Genomic DNA, 22,007 nt, shown 5'->3' on the forward strand with positions numbered 1-22,007 from the left:
AGCCCAAACTCATAGGAAGGCAAGCCAGACCATCTAGCTCAGACGTGTCTATGCTCATGGACAACAGCTTTCCGGTCCAACCTGGAGATATTACGGATTGAATCTGAAGCTTTCTGGCATGCAAAGTGTGCTCTATCATTTGCGCTATAGTCCAGCTATTTCAGGGTCAAATAGGAGGTTTGCTGAAAGAGAGAGAGGAGGGAAGTATTTATTGAATGCATAATAGCAAAGTTCAACTACTGTCTACGTTGGGCAAAGATAGTATCTATAGTAATAGATCAAGGTGCAAATAACAGGCGCTACCGTTTTTAATAAAGGACGGCACACATGCTTCCATCGGCAGTTACGTTTAATGAAGGTAGTGCATTTTATTTACATAAAACATACGGCACACTCCTCATAGCCATGAAATGTAGAGCGTGTACAGTACAAAGACCAAATTGTACTTCAATTACATGCTGAATAAAACAAGATTAAAGTAATTTGTTGTGGCGCAACAACGAACACATAAAAAGAAATAAATAATCCCCACAATGAATTGACGTTTCTGTATACTGCCTACTTAAAAGTGCAAAACGATTCCTGAAAATCGGAGGATATTTTGTAAAGTTTAAAATCCAGAAAAGACAAACCTAATCAGCCCAAAGGTGTAGCTGATTGTCGAAGGTTTCAGTGCCCAGGGGGAAAAAACCAGTATTATTTTGAAAATGTGTTGTGCATATTGTGCTCTTTCTGAAGAAGTTTTGTGGGTTGTTGTTGTTTTTTTGCTGCTTTTAATGCTTCCCCCCCCCCCCTCATTCCAAACTATCGTTACTTTTTTCCTGGCATTTTGTAAAATCCTGATTGACAGTTTAAAGAAAAATCCCAAAAGAAATGAAATGTAAACAAATATGTACCTAAGTATTAGAGGCCCAGTCAGTGCTCAGGTTAACTTAAGTGGCCACAATGCTCTACTGCAGTAAGGCAAATGTGGTTAAGAGCTGACTTAAAAAATATAATTCTCTTACAGGGAAAGGCTTTTTTTGACTATTCTCTGAATACTAAAGCCATGGCAATTCGTAACTGTACCTTGTTTTCTGCCATTAGGTATTTCATTTCATTTATTTATTTGCTACTGAAGCTCTTGTGAGCCAAACATGCAAAACCAAGGGCAGAAGTTGGCCTTCAATTTGATAATGTATTAGAAAATACTGCTATTTCTTTTATTAGATAAGAGGACCCACCTATACATTCACTGGAAACGGCGGAAGTTATAGGTTCAACATTTCACCAGCTGTTATACCATTTTGCTTTCGGTACCCTCTCTTTCTCTCCTTTTTTTAAAAAAATTCTTAAATAAAGATTAATTTCTGTACAACGCGTTTTGTGTGTTTCAGAACCAGAAGTGTATATATAACACCAGTAACCTCCCAGCTGCAGCCCATGGCCTCTTCAAACAGCCTCTGTTATTTCTCAGGGGTGGCAGGTACCATTGTGCGTTAATTACCTAAGATGTTAGAATCTGTTGTTGCTTATATTTGCGTTGGCAGTGCAGCAGCACAGAAAGTAGAACAAATGACCTTGTACCGGAGGAAAAAGGGAAGGTGTAATAATCACTTGAAACGTTTTAAGCACGCCGTGGTTCGAGCCGGTGTGACATCTGTGATAAAGTCCTCTGGTTGTCAATCACACTTAATTGCCGAACGTAACTCCGGACATCCTGATGGTTCTTATTCACCAGAGATGCGTCGGGATCTGATGAAACAGAAGTGATGTGCCATTGGTACGCTTAGTCAAACGCAAATCTGAGCAGAACAAGACAAGCCACGCAGCCTTCCACCGGCAGAATATATAAACATGCAAAGCCAGGACGCCACATTCACAAAAACCCCCGTCCTTTCATCCCTTTCAAATTAACCTTGCTGTATTCTTCTGTAATCCTCGTCCCACAAATTGGTGCTTCGCTTAGTTCTCCTTTGAATTATTTTTTCACAATTACTGGAGGAACGGCGTGCATTATTTTATCAGCATAGGTAATCTGATTAAAACCTCAAAACTGCACCTTGATGTCTCTAGTAAAATGACTCAGGGGCACACCCAGCAAACACTGATTTCAGTAGAATTAGATTGTGCCTCTAGCATAGGCTGTCATTCCAGACTGTGTTCGCAGCCTATAAGCTTGTGGCATAGAGGGAACAACTGTACCAGTAACAAAAAACAAAAAAAATCCTTCCAGGAGCACCTTAGAGACCAACTACGTTTGTCATTGGTATGAGCTTTCGTGTGCATGCACACTTCTTCAGATAACAGTAACAACGCACATATTTTGATACTTACTGAAAGGCTGACTCCGGCAGAATTTCACTGTCCTAACGGTTTTTGAAATCATACGCTGGAAGGAAGAATAATAGCCAACATTATTAAAACCATCGTCCTGCATGTGGCAAGCAAGCCTGTCAGAATTTAAAGGGTTTAGTCTAGATTTCCTCCCCATTCCAGGAGCCCAATATGCTACTTTTCTATAGGCATGCCTCTTTTAACATGGGGATGCATTGATAGATGGACTGCTCCACCTATGTTCAGAAATGATAAAATGCCCCACACGTGCTTTTCTGCAGTATCTGAACAAGCTCTCTGAGGCTTTTCCAGCAACAATGACAAAAAATAATAATATTGTTTGTATGCAACCTAAGCAAATCACCATGTGGGATCAAACCAAGGCTCTATTTATAATTCAGTGTTGCCCAGTCTGGTGTCTTCCAGAAGTTCTGAAACAAAAAAACCATCAGCCCCAGCTAGTATAGCTGTTTGTCAAGGATGATAGTAAAAAAAAAAAAAACACCTGGAGGATACCAGCTTGAAGAAGGCTGATAGGACATGGAGACAATTAGCTTTCTTTTTTTGTTGCCCAAGTATCTGCTATTCAGAAACACACTGCTTGTGAACAAGGAAGTAAGATTCTGCTGTCATACCCGTTGAATGAATTTGTTCTGTAAATTTGTTTAATCCTTTTTCTGTTCCAGTAAAATATTTTCAGTGACCTCCCCCATGCTGAAGAGGTGTTTATTTATGTTTCATTCTTACATTTACCTGGGAGTGTTTTAAAAACCATGCAGTACCAAACATTTGGAAACAGCAGTTAACACAAACACAACATTCCCATAGCCACATTACCGAAAGGTACTGTACCAAAGCCATAAAGAAGGCTGATCGCCGAAGAATTGATGCTTTTGAATTATGGTGCTGGAGGAGACTCTTGAGAGTCCCATGGACTGCAAGAAGATCAAACCTATCCATTCTTAAGGAAATCAGCCCTGAGTGCTCCCTGGAAGGACAGATCGTGAAGCTGAGGCTCCAATACTTTGGCCACCTCATGAGAAGAGAAGAATCCTTGGAAAAGACCCTGATGTTGGGAAAGATTGAGGGCACTAGGAGAAGGGGACGGCAGAGGACAAGATGGTTGGACAGTGTTCTCGAAGCTACGAACATGAGTTTGACCAAACTGCGGGAGGCAGTGCAAGACAGGAGTGCCTGGCGTGCTATGGTCCATGGGGTCACGAAGAGTCGGACACGACTAAACGACTAAACAACAACAACTGTACCAAAGAGGAATGACTGCCAATGACTCTTTCGGACCAACATGAATCAGGAAAACATATAATTGTACAATGCATGGGCCCTTTGCATTTATTTATTTTTTTAGTTTATGATTATACATCTGGTTCTTTTTATTATTTTTCATTTAGGAATCTGGCTTTGAAACTGGTTGTAAAGCTGGCCTTAGTAATATTTCATAAGGGAAACAGTAGATCAGGGTTTACCCAAATGTGGGTCTGCAGATGTTTTTGGACTACAACTCCCATCATCCCTGACCGCTGGTCCTGCTAGCTAGGGATGATGGGAGTTGTAGTCCAAAAACAGCTGGAGACCCACATTTGGGAAACCCCGCAGCAGATTGTTGACTATACTTACGAATTCAAATGTCTAAGGGATAACAAAGAGTTCAAAGCTCTGAAAAAAAAAATACAGCCATACCTCAGAAAAGTCGAACAGAATCTGTTTCGGAAGTCCGTTCGACTTCCAAAACATTCTGAAACCAAGGTGCGGCTTCCAATTGGCTGCAGGAAGCTCCTGCAGCCAATCGGAACCCGCGCCAGACGTTCGGGTTCCAAAGAACGTTCGCAAACCGGTTCAGGAGCCAAAACATTCAACTCGCAAAGTGTTCAGCATCCAAGGTACGGCTGTAATAATAATCATCCCAACCCAACAACACTCACACACATGCAACCCCCACAAGCAAACTGTTTACTAACTTGGTATCTCCCCCCCCCCCCCAAAATATATATAATAAGTTCAAGTTTTCCCAGTGTGGTTTGGAACTCCATTGCTGGAAAGTTATGCAGCACTAAATCTGGATCCCTCCAAAACAGAGCCAACCATACATCACAATGAATTCTCCAGGCTTGCCCCGTCACCTCGACACCCTCACCCTGCAGTTCCAATTCAGCTTGCAGGCAGCCTAGAATAGTGGCAGCAAGCCAGGACATTTTCTGCTAATCCATTCCTAGACCCAGGCTCCAACGTTGTTATAAATATTCATACCGCACCACACAAAAACCACTAAGGGTTTAAGTCACATACTCCTTCTTCTTCTTTTTTTGCATAATCTTTATGTTCCAAAAACGAAAGAATGCTTTCCCTCTCTTCCCCACCCCCCCATAAGGATCAGTGCGTGGATTCCTTTTGTTCAGATCCATAAAACCTGAAAACCAATATGCACAATTTCGCTAATCCTCATTTCACACCTCAAGGGTGAAGAGTCTCAGTAAAAAGGAGAACCGGTGGTTGATGGCACTATTTTTGTACGGCCATGGATGGAGAAGCTTGTGTTGCAGAGGCGTCTTGGGATGCCCCTATGGGCTGCTTTTCAGCAAGTACCATGGCAGCGATATTCTCGCAAAGCACGTTAGACAAGTGCCACATGGAGCAATGCAGCTCTGATGCAAGGAATTTGGGGGGGGGGGGCAGACAGAGAGAGAGACAGGGACAACAGTGGAATCTGTTCCTGTGCATCTTCTGTTCCTGTGCTCCTCTCATGGCCACCTCCAGGCATAAAGGCAAAGCTCTCTAGCTAGGCCCCCAGCTATGCACCTGCAATTCTTCTTCTACCTTTATCTACAACAGAAGCCTCGATTTTTTTTTTCTTGGTCAGGTTAGGAGCCACAGCTCTGCATTTTATTCCCCATTGCCTGGATCGGGCAAATCGGGACCGGGAAGCTGCTGTTTGGGTTAAGTCAAGGCACCAGTGACAGGTAAGTTAGTGAAGACTGGAGTAAAACAAAAAAAAACACCCGACCAGGACTCCTGAGCCTTTCGGGAGTTGTGCAGAAAGGCAAATTTCTGCAGCTTTTGTCATTCCTGCATGAAAAGTGGCACCTGCCAGGATCCTTTCTTTAGCGCAGCTATTAAAGACAGAGAAGGCCTGTCCTTCTAGGCCTCTAGGCCCCCCCCCCCCCGCCCGCAACAGCACCGGTGCCAAATATTTGACTGCATAATTCGTCCTGGAGAACTCACTAGCCTGACAGGTGAATGGCAGCCTCACAGAATTGGGCAATTTGCAACACTGGCTTCTTCTTCTTTTTTTGGTGGTGGTGTGGTAGGGATTAAAGCCACACTGGGCTTGATTTTTGGCACAGATTAAGTCACAACTCTCCCAAACAGCAGACGAAACGGCAAACCTATGTCTCTGAGATGTACCGAATGGTCTTTCGGGCAAAAACAATGTTCCCTGCATGTAGAAAATGGGCATGTGAGGGGAAATCTAAGGCCTTTATCTCCCCTGACATATTTTTTTTTTTAAAAAATTATTATTTACCTCATAAATAATTTCTCCAGGCAACTACACTTTACTAATATTCAGGGTTGTTGTTGTTTTTAAAACAATACTCTGTTGCTATTGTTATTGTTTTATTATTTGCACAGAAAATCATCCGTTCACAAGAGCTCCGTTGGCAGCCTGAAGTTAGAGCTCTGCAACATTTTAAAAAACCAGGCCTTTGTTGTACTATAGGGGTTCTAACTCAAGACAAAAAGGCCTCTGAATCTGTGGTCAAATGCAAACAATCCTTACAGGCTCCAGGGATGCCACTGCCTGCTCAACATGCTGTACCAAATCCATTAGGAAAATCAAAATAGTTTTAAAATAGGTGGTTTTTTAAAAAATAATAATAAAACCAGTACAGTGTTATTAACATGCCATTACACAATCCATTGACTTGGTATGTGAGATGCTGCCCTCTAGAGGTTTATTTGGAGAACAGGTACTGTAGTCTGAAGCGAGAATTGAAAGAAAAAAAGAAAAGGAAAAAGGAAGCAGTAGCATTCTTTTAACTGATATGTGTCAAGGAACAAAATAAAAAAGATCAGGGCGTAGAGGACAAGATGGCAGTCAATATCATTTTATTTAGGCGAAACAAAAATTAAAAATTCCTTCCAGCAGCACCTTAGAGACGAACTAAGTTTGTCATAGGTATGAGCTTTCGTGTGCATGCACATTTCTCCAGATACACTGAAGCAGAAGCAGTATATAGATGAGCAACACTAACCTGCAAGGGGCAAGTAACTTTAAAAAATATGCTTTCCTGCTGGATCCATTGAATTAAATCAGTGGTTCATTTATCTGCCAATCACTTTAAAGCATTTCCAAACTGCTTAGTATTTCAAAATCTCCAAGTGGTATACAGGAAAGCAACAAAACAGGATACAGTCGTATCTTGGAAGTCGAACGGAATCCGTTCTGGAACTCCGTTCAACTTCCAAAACGTTTGGAAACCAAAGTGTGGCTTCTGATTGGCTGCAGGAAGCTCCTGCAGCCAATCGGAAGCCATGGAAGCCCATGTTGGATGTTCGGCTTCCAAAAATACTTTACAAACTGGAACAGTCACTTCCGAGTTTGCGGCGTTCGGGAGCCAAAACGTTTGAGAACTAAGCTGTTCGAAAACCAAGGTACGACTGTACTTAAAAACACAGATCTGCAACCCAGAAAGGCAATAAGATTTTACTCTGAACTGAAACAACTCTGAAATATTTTCCAGTCTGAAAGCCTGCCTTGTCCTGGGGCCAGCCTGCTACTCAGCCCCTTTTGTACAACTATGGGGTGGACGCACATCCAAAAAGCAATGGGAATCAGTTTCTCCCCCACCCATTTCTATAGGATCCAAGTAACGCCCAGTGCTCAGTCATCACTCTTACGCAGCCATCGAAAATCTTGCTTTAGAAATATGCCCTACTTACCATTTTTTCAAAGTTCACTAGATTGTCGATGAAGGTCTTGTTCCCTTCATGAATAAATGTCATGTCTGCAATACAAATAAAGGCACCACCTGTGTAACTGGCAAGGTAGTTGAATCTGACATAGATAAACATCCAGACTTTCTCACTTCCTACATGCTATTGCCCATTCAAAGCATTTACTTGTAAAAAGGAAGAAAAAAGAAAAAGGAAAAAGTAACATTTAGACAGTAATGCTTAGATTTGTGAAAAAACCTTTCTTCTGTAAAATGGGGAAACGGGGATCAAAAGTATCATTTGAGATCTATTATTATTATTATTATTATTATTATTATTATTATTATTATTATTATTATTGCATGCTCTTCACCCCCTTCAGATAGTTACCTTTTATGAGTAAAGGCATGAATGGAATAACGGGAGGTTGCAGTTTAGCTACCGTCAGTCTATAGGCCCTGTGATTTCTTGATGGGTCCTGAGGGGGGAAAGACACAGTTAGACCTGTGCAAGTATTTGGCAAAATACAAATACCTGTTAGTTAACAGTTTGTTTGCTTTTTTTAAAAATGTAACAATTTCATAACCTAATTTATGCTTTGTTCATAATAAGGATAGTCTTTCAACGCTTCTTTGGAAAGAAAGCTAGTAATGATCCATTTCATTAGCTGCCTGTTCCTTATAAGTTATGTGCCGTCTGATGAGAGTGTAATTACTTAACAAAAGAAGTGTTTATTATCAAAAGGGAAAATACAGCTAGAGGTGTGGTTATTAAACAGTGTGCTTATCTGAAGACGAGAGCTGTTGCATGCTTCTCCTTTGCTCATTTGCTGAGCCATCTCTATAAAGCTGTAAAACCATAAATCTGTAACAATAATGCAAGCTGGTTGGAATATAGAATCTAGCAGAAATATCAAGGGATGATAAAAGTTTTCTAAATTTCCCAGGCCGACTTTAAGTAGGGCATACATTTTCTCAGAATAAGCTCCCTGAGAGTATAATTTATTAGTCATGCATGCTTGTTTTATCAGTCCTGTGGCGGGCTCATAAAATCCTTAAAGTCATACAAGGACACATAAAAACGTTGGAAAATAGACAAATTCAGATCAGGTGTTCAGAAACCAGGGTGAATCCAGGTAGCGCGCACTTAAGCATCAAGCCAGTTACCATTAAGCTTTCAAACTCTGCATAGATCTTCTTGAACTTGCTTGGAAGTTTCTGTCAATAAAAGAGACAAGCACACATGTGGGAAGCCTGTAATCGAATCAAGATGGACTGAACTGTGTGCGCAGCAGCAGACTGAATTTCCCCCACGCACAGTCCCTACAACACAGCCCCGAGATGGAAAAAGACTTGCTCTTTTGCCACACGTTTACAACAATGCAGCTGCAGGGAAAAAATACAGTAAGTCTCCTAGCAACCAGATTATAAATATAGAGCCACGAAGCTTTTAGCAGTTTGGGATCCAACCTCCACCCCCACCCCCAATACCCTGGGAAATGCCAGAGAGATGATTTTCTTTTGGTTCGCAGAGGTTATGGAGCAGCAAAGCCATCCCTATCCCAGTGTGGATTTCCCAGCGTTCATCTGCAGGGTTTGTTTGGGGTTTTTTTTGGGGGGGGGGGATGAAGACACATCTGTTTCAAGTTTCATGTCGGCCCCATCTTTAGAGCAGCAAATAAATAATTACGTCCTTGGGAGCAGTAATCTGGATAAATCATTTACATTAAAGAACAACAGACCTCTACAATGAGTACACAGGTCAATCATTCCTCAAGTATGTACTTCCAGAAGGTGCTGCATAATATGAACTACCACATATAATCTGAAGTAGCTCTGGAACCAAAGGTCTCTCTCTCTCTCTCTCTCTCTCTCTCTCTCTCTCTCTCTCTCTCTCTCTCTCTCTCTCTCTCCTTTGTTATCATTACTGGAACACGTATGACTAAGGTCAGGATCCAAGAAATGTATACACTAGTTCCCTGAGTTACAGGGGACTTTCGACTTCTTGTTTTGTTTTTTTTTATAATTATTTTTATTAAGGATTTTCTTGGGTTACAAAGGTAGTGCAGTGTCTCATGCATTTTTTACACACATCCTAAGACAAATCCCAACCTCTCTCACCAACAGAGAAGCACGAACAAACAACAGAGAACCTGCACAAACGACGCTGACGCCGAACCCCAACACGTATCAAGAAAAACATTGACAATCGACTTCTTGTTTTTAAATGACCATTAGCTCATTAGCATCCGCATTGACTAGCAATGGCTATCCTGGGTTTCAGGCAGAGAATCCTTTCCAGCCCTCCCTGGAGATGGTAGGGATTGAACCAGAGACCTTCTGCACACCAATCAAATGCTCTGTCACTGCTTTTGAAACTGAGGGGTTTCAAACGCTACTTGTGATACGGCAGTGGTAACTCAACTGCTCTGTGGGGAAAGTTCAGTATTCCGCTTTCTTACTATAGTATTTCTTTAAGCTATCCAAAAAAGGCATCCATTCTTCCACAAAATGCTCAACATTAGATTCTCTTGATTTTATGGTTAATTTAGCCAGTTCTGCATAGTCTTTTTATTGTTTAGGGTGGAAAGCAGAGGCCAACGGTATCTGCCTAGTCCATTATCTTGCTCATCCATTCTTCTTTGGTGGGAACTTCATCTCCCTTCCACTTCTGCACAAAAACAATCCTAGCTGCTGCTGTTACATACATAAACAACTTCAACATTTTTTGGGGGGAATTTCTGTTCCTATAATCCCTAACAGAAACGCTTCAGGGTTGTTGTTTTTGGTATACAGTGGTACCTCGTAAATTGAATGGAATCCGTTCCGGAAGTCCGTTCAGCTTCCAAAACGTTTGGAAACCAAGGTGCAGCTTCCAATTGGCTGCAGGAAGGTCCTGCAGCCAATCGGAAGCCACGTCGGACGTTTGGGTTCCAAAGAACATTTGCAAACTGGAACACTCACTTCCGGGTTTGCGGCGTTTGGGAGCCAAAACATTCGAGTCGCAAGGCGTTCAGGATCCAAGGTACAACTGTACTCATTTTAAATATCTTTTTAATCTAACACTCAGGCTTCTTGGTTCTTCTATGCTGTTCCAAACAGCAATTGTGGCCCACTGCAGGCTTCTGAATACCAGGTATGGGCTTCCCATAGGATGCTCAACTAGTTGGGTCACCGGCCTGATTCAGTAGAGCCCTTCTTATGTTTGGTTCCACTGCCACTGTAAACTATGGTAAATGGTTTACTGTGAATGCAGAGATCACAACCGCTTCACTCCTCCCCTAGCACAAGCAATGGCACAGAACCACAATCCCTGGCTTAGTGTGGTGAAAGAACTAGGAATTGCGACTTGTTTTGCTCCGAACAAACCATGAATGGTAAGAGAAAAGGAAATCTTGACTTCATCTCATGGTCCAGGATGCCCGGTCCAGACATAATGCTCAGATAGGGATTGCGGTTCATTCTTCCTGATAGGGGAGGAGCAAATTGGGGGAAATCTCTCCATTTGTGGTGAACCGTCAACAACGGTTTACCATGATGTGCAAAAGCAGCAAAGTCAAAGGAAGAAACGAAAGGCGACATTTGTAGAACTAGGATTTACTCTGCACTCACCTCCCATGTCATTGTGAGGCGGCTTACTGCAACGTTGCTTAGTCCCATGATCAAAGCAAAAAAGGAATTCAAGTTTTTGTATTCCTTGCAACTAGAAAAGAAGAGGTTCACAAGTTGATTGGGCAGGGGGGAACAAACAGAATCAGAAAGCCTGGCTTCTAGAGTGCTTCTATATTTTGGAATTATTCATCCAGACAAGTCTTATTATCATGCTTATGCTTCATTACATGGGAGGATATCCTACTGTATTTATTTTAGACTAACTCCTTCAGTTGCAATTCTGAGCATATTTCTCACAAGCAAACCATCTGAATCACCCGGACTGGCTTCCAAGTTAGCCTCTTGAGGATTACGTCAAATCACAAGCAATTGTGAAACAAGAAAGGTTTAATAATACACCCACAATGTCACCACTTAGGTCTTATTCTGATACTCCTTAAAAGTCCTCTTCGTACCACTTTATTTTTGTTCTAAGTATTTCTTAATTCTCTTCCACTCAATAAACACTATCCTGTGGGCAATTCCAAAAACAATGCTCACTTGCTAAGCTTTGCAAGTCCCATTCAGCAGAAGTTCAGCTTCCAATTTAGAGAAACAAAAGTAACATAACCTGCTAAGAGACAAAGGCCGAATTCAAACGTTGCTTCTGTCATAGCTGCCACGTTATCCCTTATTTTAAGGGATTTTCCCTTATGCTGAATAGGCTTCCTCGTGAGAAAAGGGAAAACTTGGCAGCTATGTGCTTCTGTTGGTACAAGGGGACATTTCCCCATAAAATCCTATACTGTTCTGGTAACTTATATGGTAATCTTTATCTCTGCTGTTGTTAGTTTTTAATGTTGTATTTGCATTTATGATTTGATGTATGCCACCCAGAAAATTAACTATAAGGGAGCAAAAAACTATAGTAAAAAAAAAAGTTTTATACATCTGCATCATGATGGGAGCTGCAGTTCAGTAAATATCTGGAGGTGGTTTGTGGGAAAGATTCTTCTTCTTCTTTCTTCTTTGGTGATCACTCGTAGCCGAGTAAGATTGTCTTCCATAAACATGGTTTCATGTTGTGTGAATGCCTGATGATCGTCTTCCAAAGCAACTACAGTAGTACCTCTACTTACGAATGTTTCTACTTAAGAATGGAGCTCCGTCCGCCATCTTGGATGTGGTTTAGATAGGATTTTTTCTACTTACGAATTTTTAGATAGGGTTGCTTTGACTTACGAATTTTTTCTCCCAATGCATTCCTATGGGATTCGACTTACAATTTTTTCCGACTTACGAATGTGCGTTCGGAACGCATTAAATTTGTAAGTAGAGGTACCACTGTACTCTATTCCGAACTTAAAAATGGAAAGCGTAATGCTGGTGGTCAACAAAAGATGTTTAAAGACTGCCTCAAGGCAAATCTTTAAAAAATGTAGTATAAACACTGACAACTGGGAAACACTGGCCTGCGAGCGCTCCAGTCGGAGAAAAGCCTTTACCAAAGGTGTCATGGGTTTTGAAGAAACTTGATCTCAGGACGCAAGGGAGAAACGTACTAAGAGGAAAGCACGCTTGGCAAATCCACACCGTGAACAACTCTCGCCTGGAAACCTATGTCCCCACTGTGGAAGGATGTGTGGATCCAGAATTGGCTAAACTGTTAGGTTCTCCACTCCTGGTTTAGGACAAGGCTGGGGAACCTTTCTTTTTCCTATGAGGGGCCACAGGGAAAGGCAAGAGTGGACCACACTTCATGGTGGAACAAGCAAGAATCAAAAGTGGGTGGAGCAAATAACATAAGGAGGAGCCAATTCCTTCTCCCTCCCTTTCTTTGGAAACCCAGACGAATATATGGGCCACACGGTGCTTCTACAGTTTTCTGGATCATAGGAAGTTCCCATGGGTACAGCTTGAGGCAAGTCATTTACAAACAATATCCCTTCACATCCTTGAAATTCACCTATTTTGAGCAAACTACATTTGATCGACCTCATGATCCCATTACATTTTCCTGTTTCACTGTATAGTTAACACACACAAAAACCCATGTTGCCATAGTAGCGATATTTTTTTTACTGCAAAGAACAGCTCCACGAAACTGAAATAGCAGAAATAAGATGTCATCGTTTTATATTAGGAATATCAAATCTGCCCAAGTATTTGCATTCAATAAATAAAAAAAAGATCCTGAGAACTTTAGCTATTTACAATTTACAAAGGCCGGGGGGGGGGGGGATATTAACATAAACAGGAGGTTGCCAAAAGGGAATTAACATGAGGTTAATCCTGTAAGCAGTGGTGATTCTGGGATATTAGTTAGCTGCTTGCCTCAGGCAATGCTGATGTTTTCCCTATTTTTTTCCCCCTTACTAAAAGGAAATGCTCATCAGTGTTTGTGTGCCGGGGGGGGGGGGGCAGGGACTGTGTTTTTTTTAATAGTGTATATAAGGAAATTGTTCAAATTATTTAGCTTAATGAAATTTATTCCTATTTTCTGCTAATGGTTAGGAAAAGGAACCACATGTTGTTCTTATCTATATGTCCTACTGCCCTCTGCTGGGCAGAATGCGGAACTAGCTCTGTGCAAACAGATTCTTTTTTTTTTAATTAAAAAAATGGCTAAAAGGGTGGTTCAGTTCTCTTCACACTGTTAACACACTGCGAGACTCTGAATTTGGCCCGTCACATTCTGCACCAGTATCATTGCACAGGATAATAATGGAAGCATAACATGTGCTACCTGCAGTGGTGATGCTGGGTGTCCTATGAAGAATTTGGACTTTACAAAATGGGGAAAACCCAGATTCTGGCAGACTGGCGCCATCACTAAGCTGGTGTTAGGCACCAGGCAAAAGCACTCTCGTTCACCCAAGTCTTTGAATCTTTATTTTAATGGGGTGGAGTGGAGTTAGATCTGTTTATATAGATATTATTTGTGCATTTTAGGCTGTTTTATTATTGTTTTACATTTGCTTTTAATGTTCTTTTTTGGGGGGTGGGGGGGTAAGTTGCTTTGAGTCTCATTTTGGCAGTTGGGAAGCAACACATGAATAAATAAATATATAAATTCTAGCAATGGATAGACCGCTCCTGGACAATTCCTTTCTCACAGGCAGTCTAAGAGGCGATAAGAAATAATTATCTCTGGTGCAGAATAAAATCTTCATACAAAAGAATTCTTACTCATCCTGCCAGAGACAGGAAACCGATCAGGTGAAGTCTACAGCAGTCTGCCGTGGCTTCTAGTCCATGGCAAGTGTAATAACCCAAATTAAGGACATATTTTACACCTCTCTTGCCACAGTGCAATCCTGTACAGTGGTACCTTGGTTCTCAAACGCCTTGATTCCCAGACACCGAAAACCCAGAAGTAAGTGTTCTGGTTTTGAACGTTTTTTTCGGAAGCCGAACGTCCAATGTGGCTGTCGGCTATTGTTCCCGGGGCGCCTGCACCAATCAGAAGCTGTGCCTTGGTTTTCGAACAATTTGGAAGTCAAACGGACTTGTGGAACGGATTAAGTTTTGTGCTTTTGTTTTTGCTATTTATTTTTGAGGCTTTTTTGGTTAATTTTTTTTTTGACTGTGTGGAACCCAGTTCAGCTACTGATTGATTGTGTGACTGTGGAAATGGATAAAAGCCCCCCACCCAAACAATGACTATCATCAATGCAGGTAGGGAAAAAATAAATTTTAATTTTTATCATCTACAATACTGTCTTATTTATTTTATAGTACAGTACATTGATTATTGCTTTCATTTTATGGATCAGTGGTCTCATTAGATAGTAGAATTCATGTTAAAATGCTGTTTTAGGGGTTGTCTTTAAAAGTCTGGAACGGATTAATCTGTTTTGCATTTCTTTCTATGGGAAAGCATGCCTTGGTTTAAGAATGCTTTGGTTTCGGAACGGACTTCCGGAACAGCTTAAGTTTGAGAACCAAGGTACCACTGTACATGCCTACTCAAAAGTAAGCCCCATTCAGTTCAATGGGCCTTCCTCTCATTCCCAGGGAACTTTATAGGACTTGCAACATGAATGCCGTTGAGCTATACTTACTGGGCTGCAATCTTGATGAACTTCTTTAAGAGCTGGACACGTTTGCTGAGCTGGGAACAAAGACAAATCTCTGTGACTACCCAGAACTGGAGTTCATTGAACCTTCGCAAAAACAAATCCAAATTCGCTGTGGTCTTCTTAAAATTGTGCCTCCCAAATGTGTGGTAGACCAGTTCCAACTAGGGGAGGAACAAAGGAGAAGGGGAAGAATATCAGGGTTAGACAAATGATTTGCGCATTTTAAAAAAGAAAAGAAAAAAAGAACTGCCCTGGAACAAATCTCTAGTTACATTTCCAAATAGAGGGCTGGATTTTGCTATGTAGCAAGTGTTCTCTGATCACATTTCTGTTCCTCCTCTCTTCCCAAAAGCTGACTAAATTCTCCTTCTAGTTGTTTGTACTAGACAAGAGTCTTGTCAGCTTACAAATACAGTAAGTGCATTGGCCACACCTTTACTTTTCCCTTTGCACAAGTTTGTAAACCAACCATTAAACTATAGTTTTCCATTTTATTGTTACTGGGGAAATACAGTTAAAAGCTTCGGAACAAGCCAGGATATATGAAAGAGCCCAACATTACGCACTGTTAACTAAGGTTGCATTCACAAAGCAGTTTATTCCATTTTCATGACTTTCCCTGTTATAAGTTCCACATTATATTGGAACTGTAGTGGAAACTGCTGCAAGTTTGCTTCTCATTTTCATGTTAGTTGCTACAAAAAGGAGGAGGAGGAGTAGAAAAAGAAGAGAGATCTATTTGCAAATAGTATGGAAATGAGTGCTAAACTTGCATTAACCTGTAGTTCTGGACGTGTCTTTTAAATCATGTGAAAGGCCAAATACAAAATAAAAAAATAAAAAGCAAAATAAACTGCCATGTGAATGCAGCCTAAATTAACATTTTATGGTAGTATACCAAGCAGCAATGTAAGATTAGGTTTGATAAGAAAGTATTTGAACATATTTCAATTTCTCCCAAATTGTATAATATTTCCAGAAACAGAAACATTTTCCTTTCACTTAAGAATTGGCAGAAATGTTATACCTCCCTGGTGTGCCAAATGGCATTCTGCACTTGCAGTCTGAAGTGATAAAGCTCATTCTACCGCCTCTGGATTTTACCACCAGCAATGGGAAGCAATGGGAAGGCCAACACGGTGCAGGTGCAATGGGAAGAGACCTAGTTCTGTTGTGACTCTGCCCCCCGCCATGTGGGCCACTTCTGTCTCAGCGTATGATGGGATAAGCAGAATAATTCTCCTCACCTCATGCACACAGTTGAAAAGCTCCCACTCATAAATGGTCATTTGGTACGCTAAGTCTTTGGAGCTCATGAGTTCAAACATTCCCACAGTCCCAGTCGATGGGCCTTCTTGTTCCTGCAGTGGAGCCTGGGGGGGGGACGGACAATTAAGCTCTCTGTAAACGTTCTTATCCACCTGATCTCTCACTCTGCATTAACAGCTCCTTGTTCTGCTTTGCTTTTCTGCACGCAGTAGCGCTTGTACAAAATTTACCGTGTGAATATTGGTCCCAGCACAAAACGAGAACAATGGCTTGAAAGTTAAATGCACAACACGCACATTGCCGCATAAATGCACAGAGGAATGCATGCAGGTATGATTGTCACTGTGAGCTAAGTAAGGGCAGGCAGGACTTGTCAACCTGCAAAGGTAGCCCGTCTAGGAGAAGGGAAACTCTGATCCTAAACCTCTGCTGCCTTGTGGGATATCTTTGAGAGAATAAAAGGCTAAGCAGTAAACACTACACAAATCCGGAGTGCAGTCCCTAAGACGGTTGGGTGGTGCCTTGTACGCCTCCTTCCAGCAACTCCTGCAGCCAAGCTGGCACCAAATGTATTTCTCTGCTTTCTTTTGGACCACATCAGCAAGGCTGAGAGGGGAGTCTCGTCATCTGGGCAGCCCAGGACCTCCACACACACTGCCCAGGCTTGTGCCCCGGGGAGGTCACTTCGATTCTGCTAACGCAGCGCTTTGGCTTCACCCCCGGAGGTGCACTCCATTGTCTCTTGAGACAGATGGATGCCAACAATGTGAGCTAGGTTTCGTCTTTTTCCTTGCTGCAGGAAACAAAAAACTGAAATAAAGCAGCCTTAAAATACAATGATATAAATCTCTTTCTCTCTCATGCTTCATTCCTGCTGTATTGCAGGGGGCAAAGCATACAGGGAAAAGCTGCCAGGAAAAGTGAGGCCAGTGGTTTATCTAGCCCAGTCTACACTGACTGGCTGTGGCTTTCCAAGGGTCCTAATAGGGGACACCCATTCCTTCCTGGAGATGCCAGGGATTGAACTGGGCCCTTTTTGCACCCACTGCGTGTTTTCCCCAGTGTGGCAAATATCACCCAGGGAAACAGTCTGAGGAGAAATCCTTGCGCTCTTACAAGCCATTTACAGCACATATCTCCAGACCTAGGAATCATCTGGGGAACCTTTCTTTGTTTACTTGACACCAGGGGCTTCTGACATACGAAGAGTACACTCATGAATAAATATACCATTCATTAGCTAACATTTGTTTCCACATGACCTTCACTCACAATTATATTAATTACAGCTATATGCACGTACAAAGTGCAGGCTAAATTAATCTTAATTGTTCATTAAAACAAACAAACAAAAATCAAAATGGCGTTTTCCATGCCACGTAACGCGAGGAATGAAGATGAGGCCTGGTGCGCGAATGGAAAGTTTATATGCTTTGTTGGCTGACCTAAAGAGAATTAATACTGCATTGTGGTGAAGATGTGAACTGAAAATATTGGGTTGAAATTCCGCACCGCCTTAGGTATGCTGCTGTTATGCTGACCTCACCTGACTCAGTAAGCAGAACGGGGACGATGTCACCCACTTGGAGCTGTAAAGGTACTGAGATACCGTAATCCATGCAAAATTCTTCGGACTCTAAAACACTCTATAAATGCTAAGTATTGTTAGTGCTGCATTACTCTATAGCAAAATGGTCCATCTACTAAGAAATGGCATTTCTATCTCTCTCAGCTTGTGAGTGATGCAACGGAGAGTGGGTGGTAAGGGGAGGATTGTTTTGACCTTGGGAAAACAGGGTTTGGAGACTAGACAGCATTTTGGTTGCCATTTATCGCTGGAATTGTAGCTGATGCAGAGGCAGAATCCTGCAAGCTGTGAGGCGTTCCATTTTGCAGGGTTTTCATTTCTCAGAATCAGCTCCCCACTTGAATTTGTAAGAGGAGCTGATATCTACGGTCCTGTGTTAAGAAGAATTTTGCATTTTAGTTACCAGTAATTTGAGTTGGCAGCCGCCCAACGATAGGTGAAGCCATCCTTCCTAGTTGCTTTTTACTCCACGAGAGGGCAGTGCAGTTCATTGACAACATTCCCCTTTCCAAAAAAAAATTTCCATACTGCAATATATTCACTAAATATTAACATAAAACTGGAATCTTTTGCCTGGCACATTTAAGGCTATCCTAAACGCGAGCTTTCCTAAGGAGTAGAAGGAATAATGGTCGTAAGCACCAAAAAACGTGGGCACAATCCAAGCCAAGTTAAGCACTTTTAAATTTTACTGATTCAGTAGAAGGCATTGATTTTTGTTGTTGTTAAAATTAATGAGACAGTGCCTTTACTATGATTATGAACCAGGACTCAAAGAGTTCCATGGATGTACCCATCCTTGGCTATCCTTCAACTACATTTGTATCTACTCTGAAGATCTCCCAAACTTTTTAACACAAAGGACTGCAAAGGAAGGCTCCTCGCCCCTTCTCCAGAAACCCCAAAGCACTGCTGTTTAGTGCCAGGCAAGTGCCAAAACTCTTTGCCTACAGCTCTTTGCAATCTGCCTGCTGTGCCCAAAACACAGAAGGCTCTTTAAAATGATAAACGAAGGACGCAAGCGTAGGCATGCCAGAAGCACACTGCCGTCTAAACAAAATTTACATTCGCATTTAAATTTAGTTGCTTCTTTTATATTTTAAACAATCACGATCCAAAACTATCTTTGTCTCTGAATCGACATCAAAGCTTCCATTTCGCAGTTCCTATGAAATGGATTGAATCCTTCAAAGTGTCTCATGGGGTGGGGGGTGGGGACAAGAGCCAGGATCAAGGCTTGGAGCGAGGGACTTAATTCATGCTGGCCTGGCAACGAAAACTGCTCTGAATGAAAGGACCAAAAAGCACTTTATAATAATAATCCTGGCCTCTGGAAGTGGACCCCTTGGGAGCATGGCGGGATTACTCTGCTGTTAGTACTCGCAAACATTTTGAATGTTTTAAGGAAAGCCAGACCTTCTAATGAGAACAGTGGTTTTAATTATAGAGCCCTGAGGAATGACTTGAAAGAGTTTATTCTGTGCCTCCACAATATGCCAGCCTATATATAAAACGCTTTTTAAAAATTACATGTACACTTCTTTTTACTGCACTTTAAAAAAGGACAGATATATGCTCTCACACTACAAACGTAGGCCATTTTATTCTCCTGTCCCTAAAGGTTCATTGAAAATACCTGGTTCATCATCTGGATAAGCAGGCGACTGCTCTTGGTGCTTCCAGGACTAGGGGTCTTTAGCCAGATCTGGGTAAGTAAGCTCCCTGCCAGCAGGGCAACTCCACAGGTGGCAACACCAAAGGATATCATTGGGGTCGCCCAAGGACAAGCCCATCACCACCTCAATACAGTCGCACCTTGGATCTCAAACGCCTTGGCTCCTGAACAAATTGGCTCCTGAACGATTGAAACCCAGAAGTGTGTGTTCTGGTTTTCGAACCTTCTTTTGGAATCCGAACGTCTGACGGGGCTTCCGATTGGCTGCAGGAGCTTCCTGCAGCCAATCAGAAGCCACACTTTGGTTTCCGAACGTTTTGGAAGCTGGATGGACTTCGGGAATGGATTCCATTCAACTTCCAAGGTACAACTGTACTGTATTTTTGCTGGTTCCCGCCATTGTTTTCTGTGAGGCCCCATGGCTATGTGGTTTGATTTCTAGACCTCTCTAGGATGAGGGTGTGACACTAGTGTAGCTCTTGAGTGAAAGATGAGAGAAGCAGCTGGTACTCATACTGAAAATATGCACAGTATATAAATTTGTCTAAATAAATACATTTTTAAAAACCTGGTCTGAATCAGGGAACGTCCTACTTGGAGAATGCTATCCACTCCCATAGTATGGCTCTTTCCCACACAACTCTTTGCAGTCCTCTTGCCAAGTTTTGAAAATCTCCAGTGATGATGATGATGATAAAAATTGTACCCCACCCATCTGACTGGGTTGCCCCAGCCACTCTGGATGGCTTCCAACATATATAAAAGCATAACAAAACAGTAAACATTAAAACGTTTCCCTGTTCTGGGCTGCCTTCAGATGTCTTGCGGATAGTTTTGCAGAAAGGCCAAGGAGAAAATTTCAGGATAAGAAATGCTTATGTTATATAGCGTTCAGGTAATGAGTACAAAGCACAGCCCCTCTGACCCGAAAGGTGTTCAGAGGCTTAGCATACTTACATACCAGTGAGTCAAATTGGTCTCGGGGGCAAGCGAAGAGGCGTCCGTTAACACTGAGCGTTGTAAACACCGAAACATCATTTGGTTTTAGCACCACCTTTTCTGTGAACGTGAAAAGCATGGGATATACTACAGAAAACGTACACCCGTTATCACAAGAAAAGTAAGTTGTCAAGACTTCTCTCATTGGAACCAAACAGGATGGATGCCTATGGTGGACTTTGAGACACTCTCTTCCATTTGGAAGGGCACTTTTTACCATTTGAGAGCCCACTCGAATGGATGACACATTCAAATATTTGTGTGTGGCACTCAAAGGTTAGGTAAATATTAGTAGCGGCCCAGTCGGCGGCATTACTTGTGATTTGGATACATAAAATTTGTTTTTATTTGTTTGTGTTTTCATGCCAAACAGTTTTTATGTACACAGTACAGAGACCACTGAGGTAGATATTCATTGTTTTTTTTTTTCAATTGTCATTAGACTCCGTAACACTCTTTCATATACCAAATTTATGAGTGTGAATTTTTTGATTCCCAATGTTTTCCTAATCACATCCATAGTAGAACGTGACTCTTTTCTCCATTGCAGTCAAGCTATACTGTTCCTAGAAAAGTTGGCAATAAACTTAAAAAAAAACAAAAAAAAAACAGCAACAACACTTTACTTGTATTCCTAGTTCCAGGTCAGCTATGGGATTTGATCTTTGTCAGCTATGGGATTTGATCTTCAGGTGCCTGGACTGCAGTCTGCCTATGCTCTCAATTATGACGAGGCCCTCTTCTGCAACCAGACCATTAAGCGGCGATGTCATTCTACTGGGACTCAAATCTCTAGCCACCTTAAACCGTCCCTGGCATTAGGTGTAAGTAAATGGGTGAATTCTTCCCCGCTTTCCTCAGACTAACTTGGAGTCATCAAGAGTTCTTCAACAAAAAATTAGGAGGAACTTGGATCATCTCTCAAGCTCTTCTTGGCAGCACCCTATGGAGAAATGCTTCCATTGCTCTTCCTTTTTTTTGGGGGGGGGGGTGTTCTTTGAAGGACTGGGGATGGGGAAGCTGGGAATGGGGAAGCCCAATTCTTGGGCTAGCTGAGCGCTCCTTGCCCAGCCAACCCTAAAGGCCGCCTTTAGGGAAGCTGGTTCTCTATGGGAAATTACTTTTGGCTCCCAACCCCAGATTGCCTGGGGGACAGCGTCTCTCGCACAACATCTCCCTTGCTAGAACTGCCCATAGGAAAAGTGATTTGAGAAAACCCACTTGCTGCTAGTTGTCCTTGGTGTGATGGCAACTCTGCCAGCTGTCCTAGAGGAAGCTCTTCAAAGCCCTCCAGCAAACCAAGAGATTTCTCCACTGTGTTGCATGAGGCCGGCTCGGCCCTGGGGAAATCAGTGTGCATGTGGTGGCGGGGAAGTCTTCAAAGGAAGAATCTGAGGCTTCCTGTGTTCACCTCTCCTCTGAGGTGAGCATTCCCAAGTACCTGAAGCCTGTTTCTGGGCATAGCTGCCAAGTCTCCTGTTTTTCGCAGGAAACCCCCGAATTTTTAACCGTTTCCCGCTGGCAGCCCGGATTGGGAA

General features: G+C 42.1%; 1 protein-coding gene across 3 annotated transcripts in view; it reads right to left on the reverse strand.

The window, feature by feature from the left end:
- Window positions 1-344: 344 nt before the first annotated feature.
- RAPGEF4 (Rap guanine nucleotide exchange factor 4) overlaps window positions 345-22,007 on the reverse strand; it is a 151,282-nt gene continuing 129,619 nt past the window's right edge. For all 3 annotated transcript variants that reach the window (XM_035135206.2, XM_035135200.2, XM_035135217.2), the window contains 9 exons: window positions 20,432-20,529; window positions 16,186-16,311; window positions 14,921-15,099; window positions 10,878-10,968; window positions 8,433-8,483; window positions 7,657-7,744; window positions 7,273-7,337; window positions 2,317-2,371; window positions 345-1,734 (listed from right to left, as the gene is read on the reverse strand). In XM_035135206.2, coding sequence (XP_034991097.2) covers window positions 1,607-1,734; window positions 2,317-2,371; window positions 7,273-7,337; window positions 7,657-7,744; window positions 8,433-8,483; window positions 10,878-10,968; window positions 14,921-15,099; window positions 16,186-16,311; window positions 20,432-20,529 — 881 coding nt within the window. In that variant the 3' untranslated portion in view covers window positions 345-1,606. The remainder of the gene's footprint in view (window positions 1,735-2,316; window positions 2,372-7,272; window positions 7,338-7,656; window positions 7,745-8,432; window positions 8,484-10,877; window positions 10,969-14,920; window positions 15,100-16,185; window positions 16,312-20,431; window positions 20,530-22,007) is intronic.

The sequence above is a fragment of the Zootoca vivipara genome, chromosome 1, assembly GCF_963506605.1.
Source record: "Zootoca vivipara chromosome 1, rZooViv1.1, whole genome shotgun sequence".
Taxonomy (NCBI): Eukaryota; Metazoa; Chordata; class Lepidosauria; order Squamata; family Lacertidae; genus Zootoca; species Zootoca vivipara.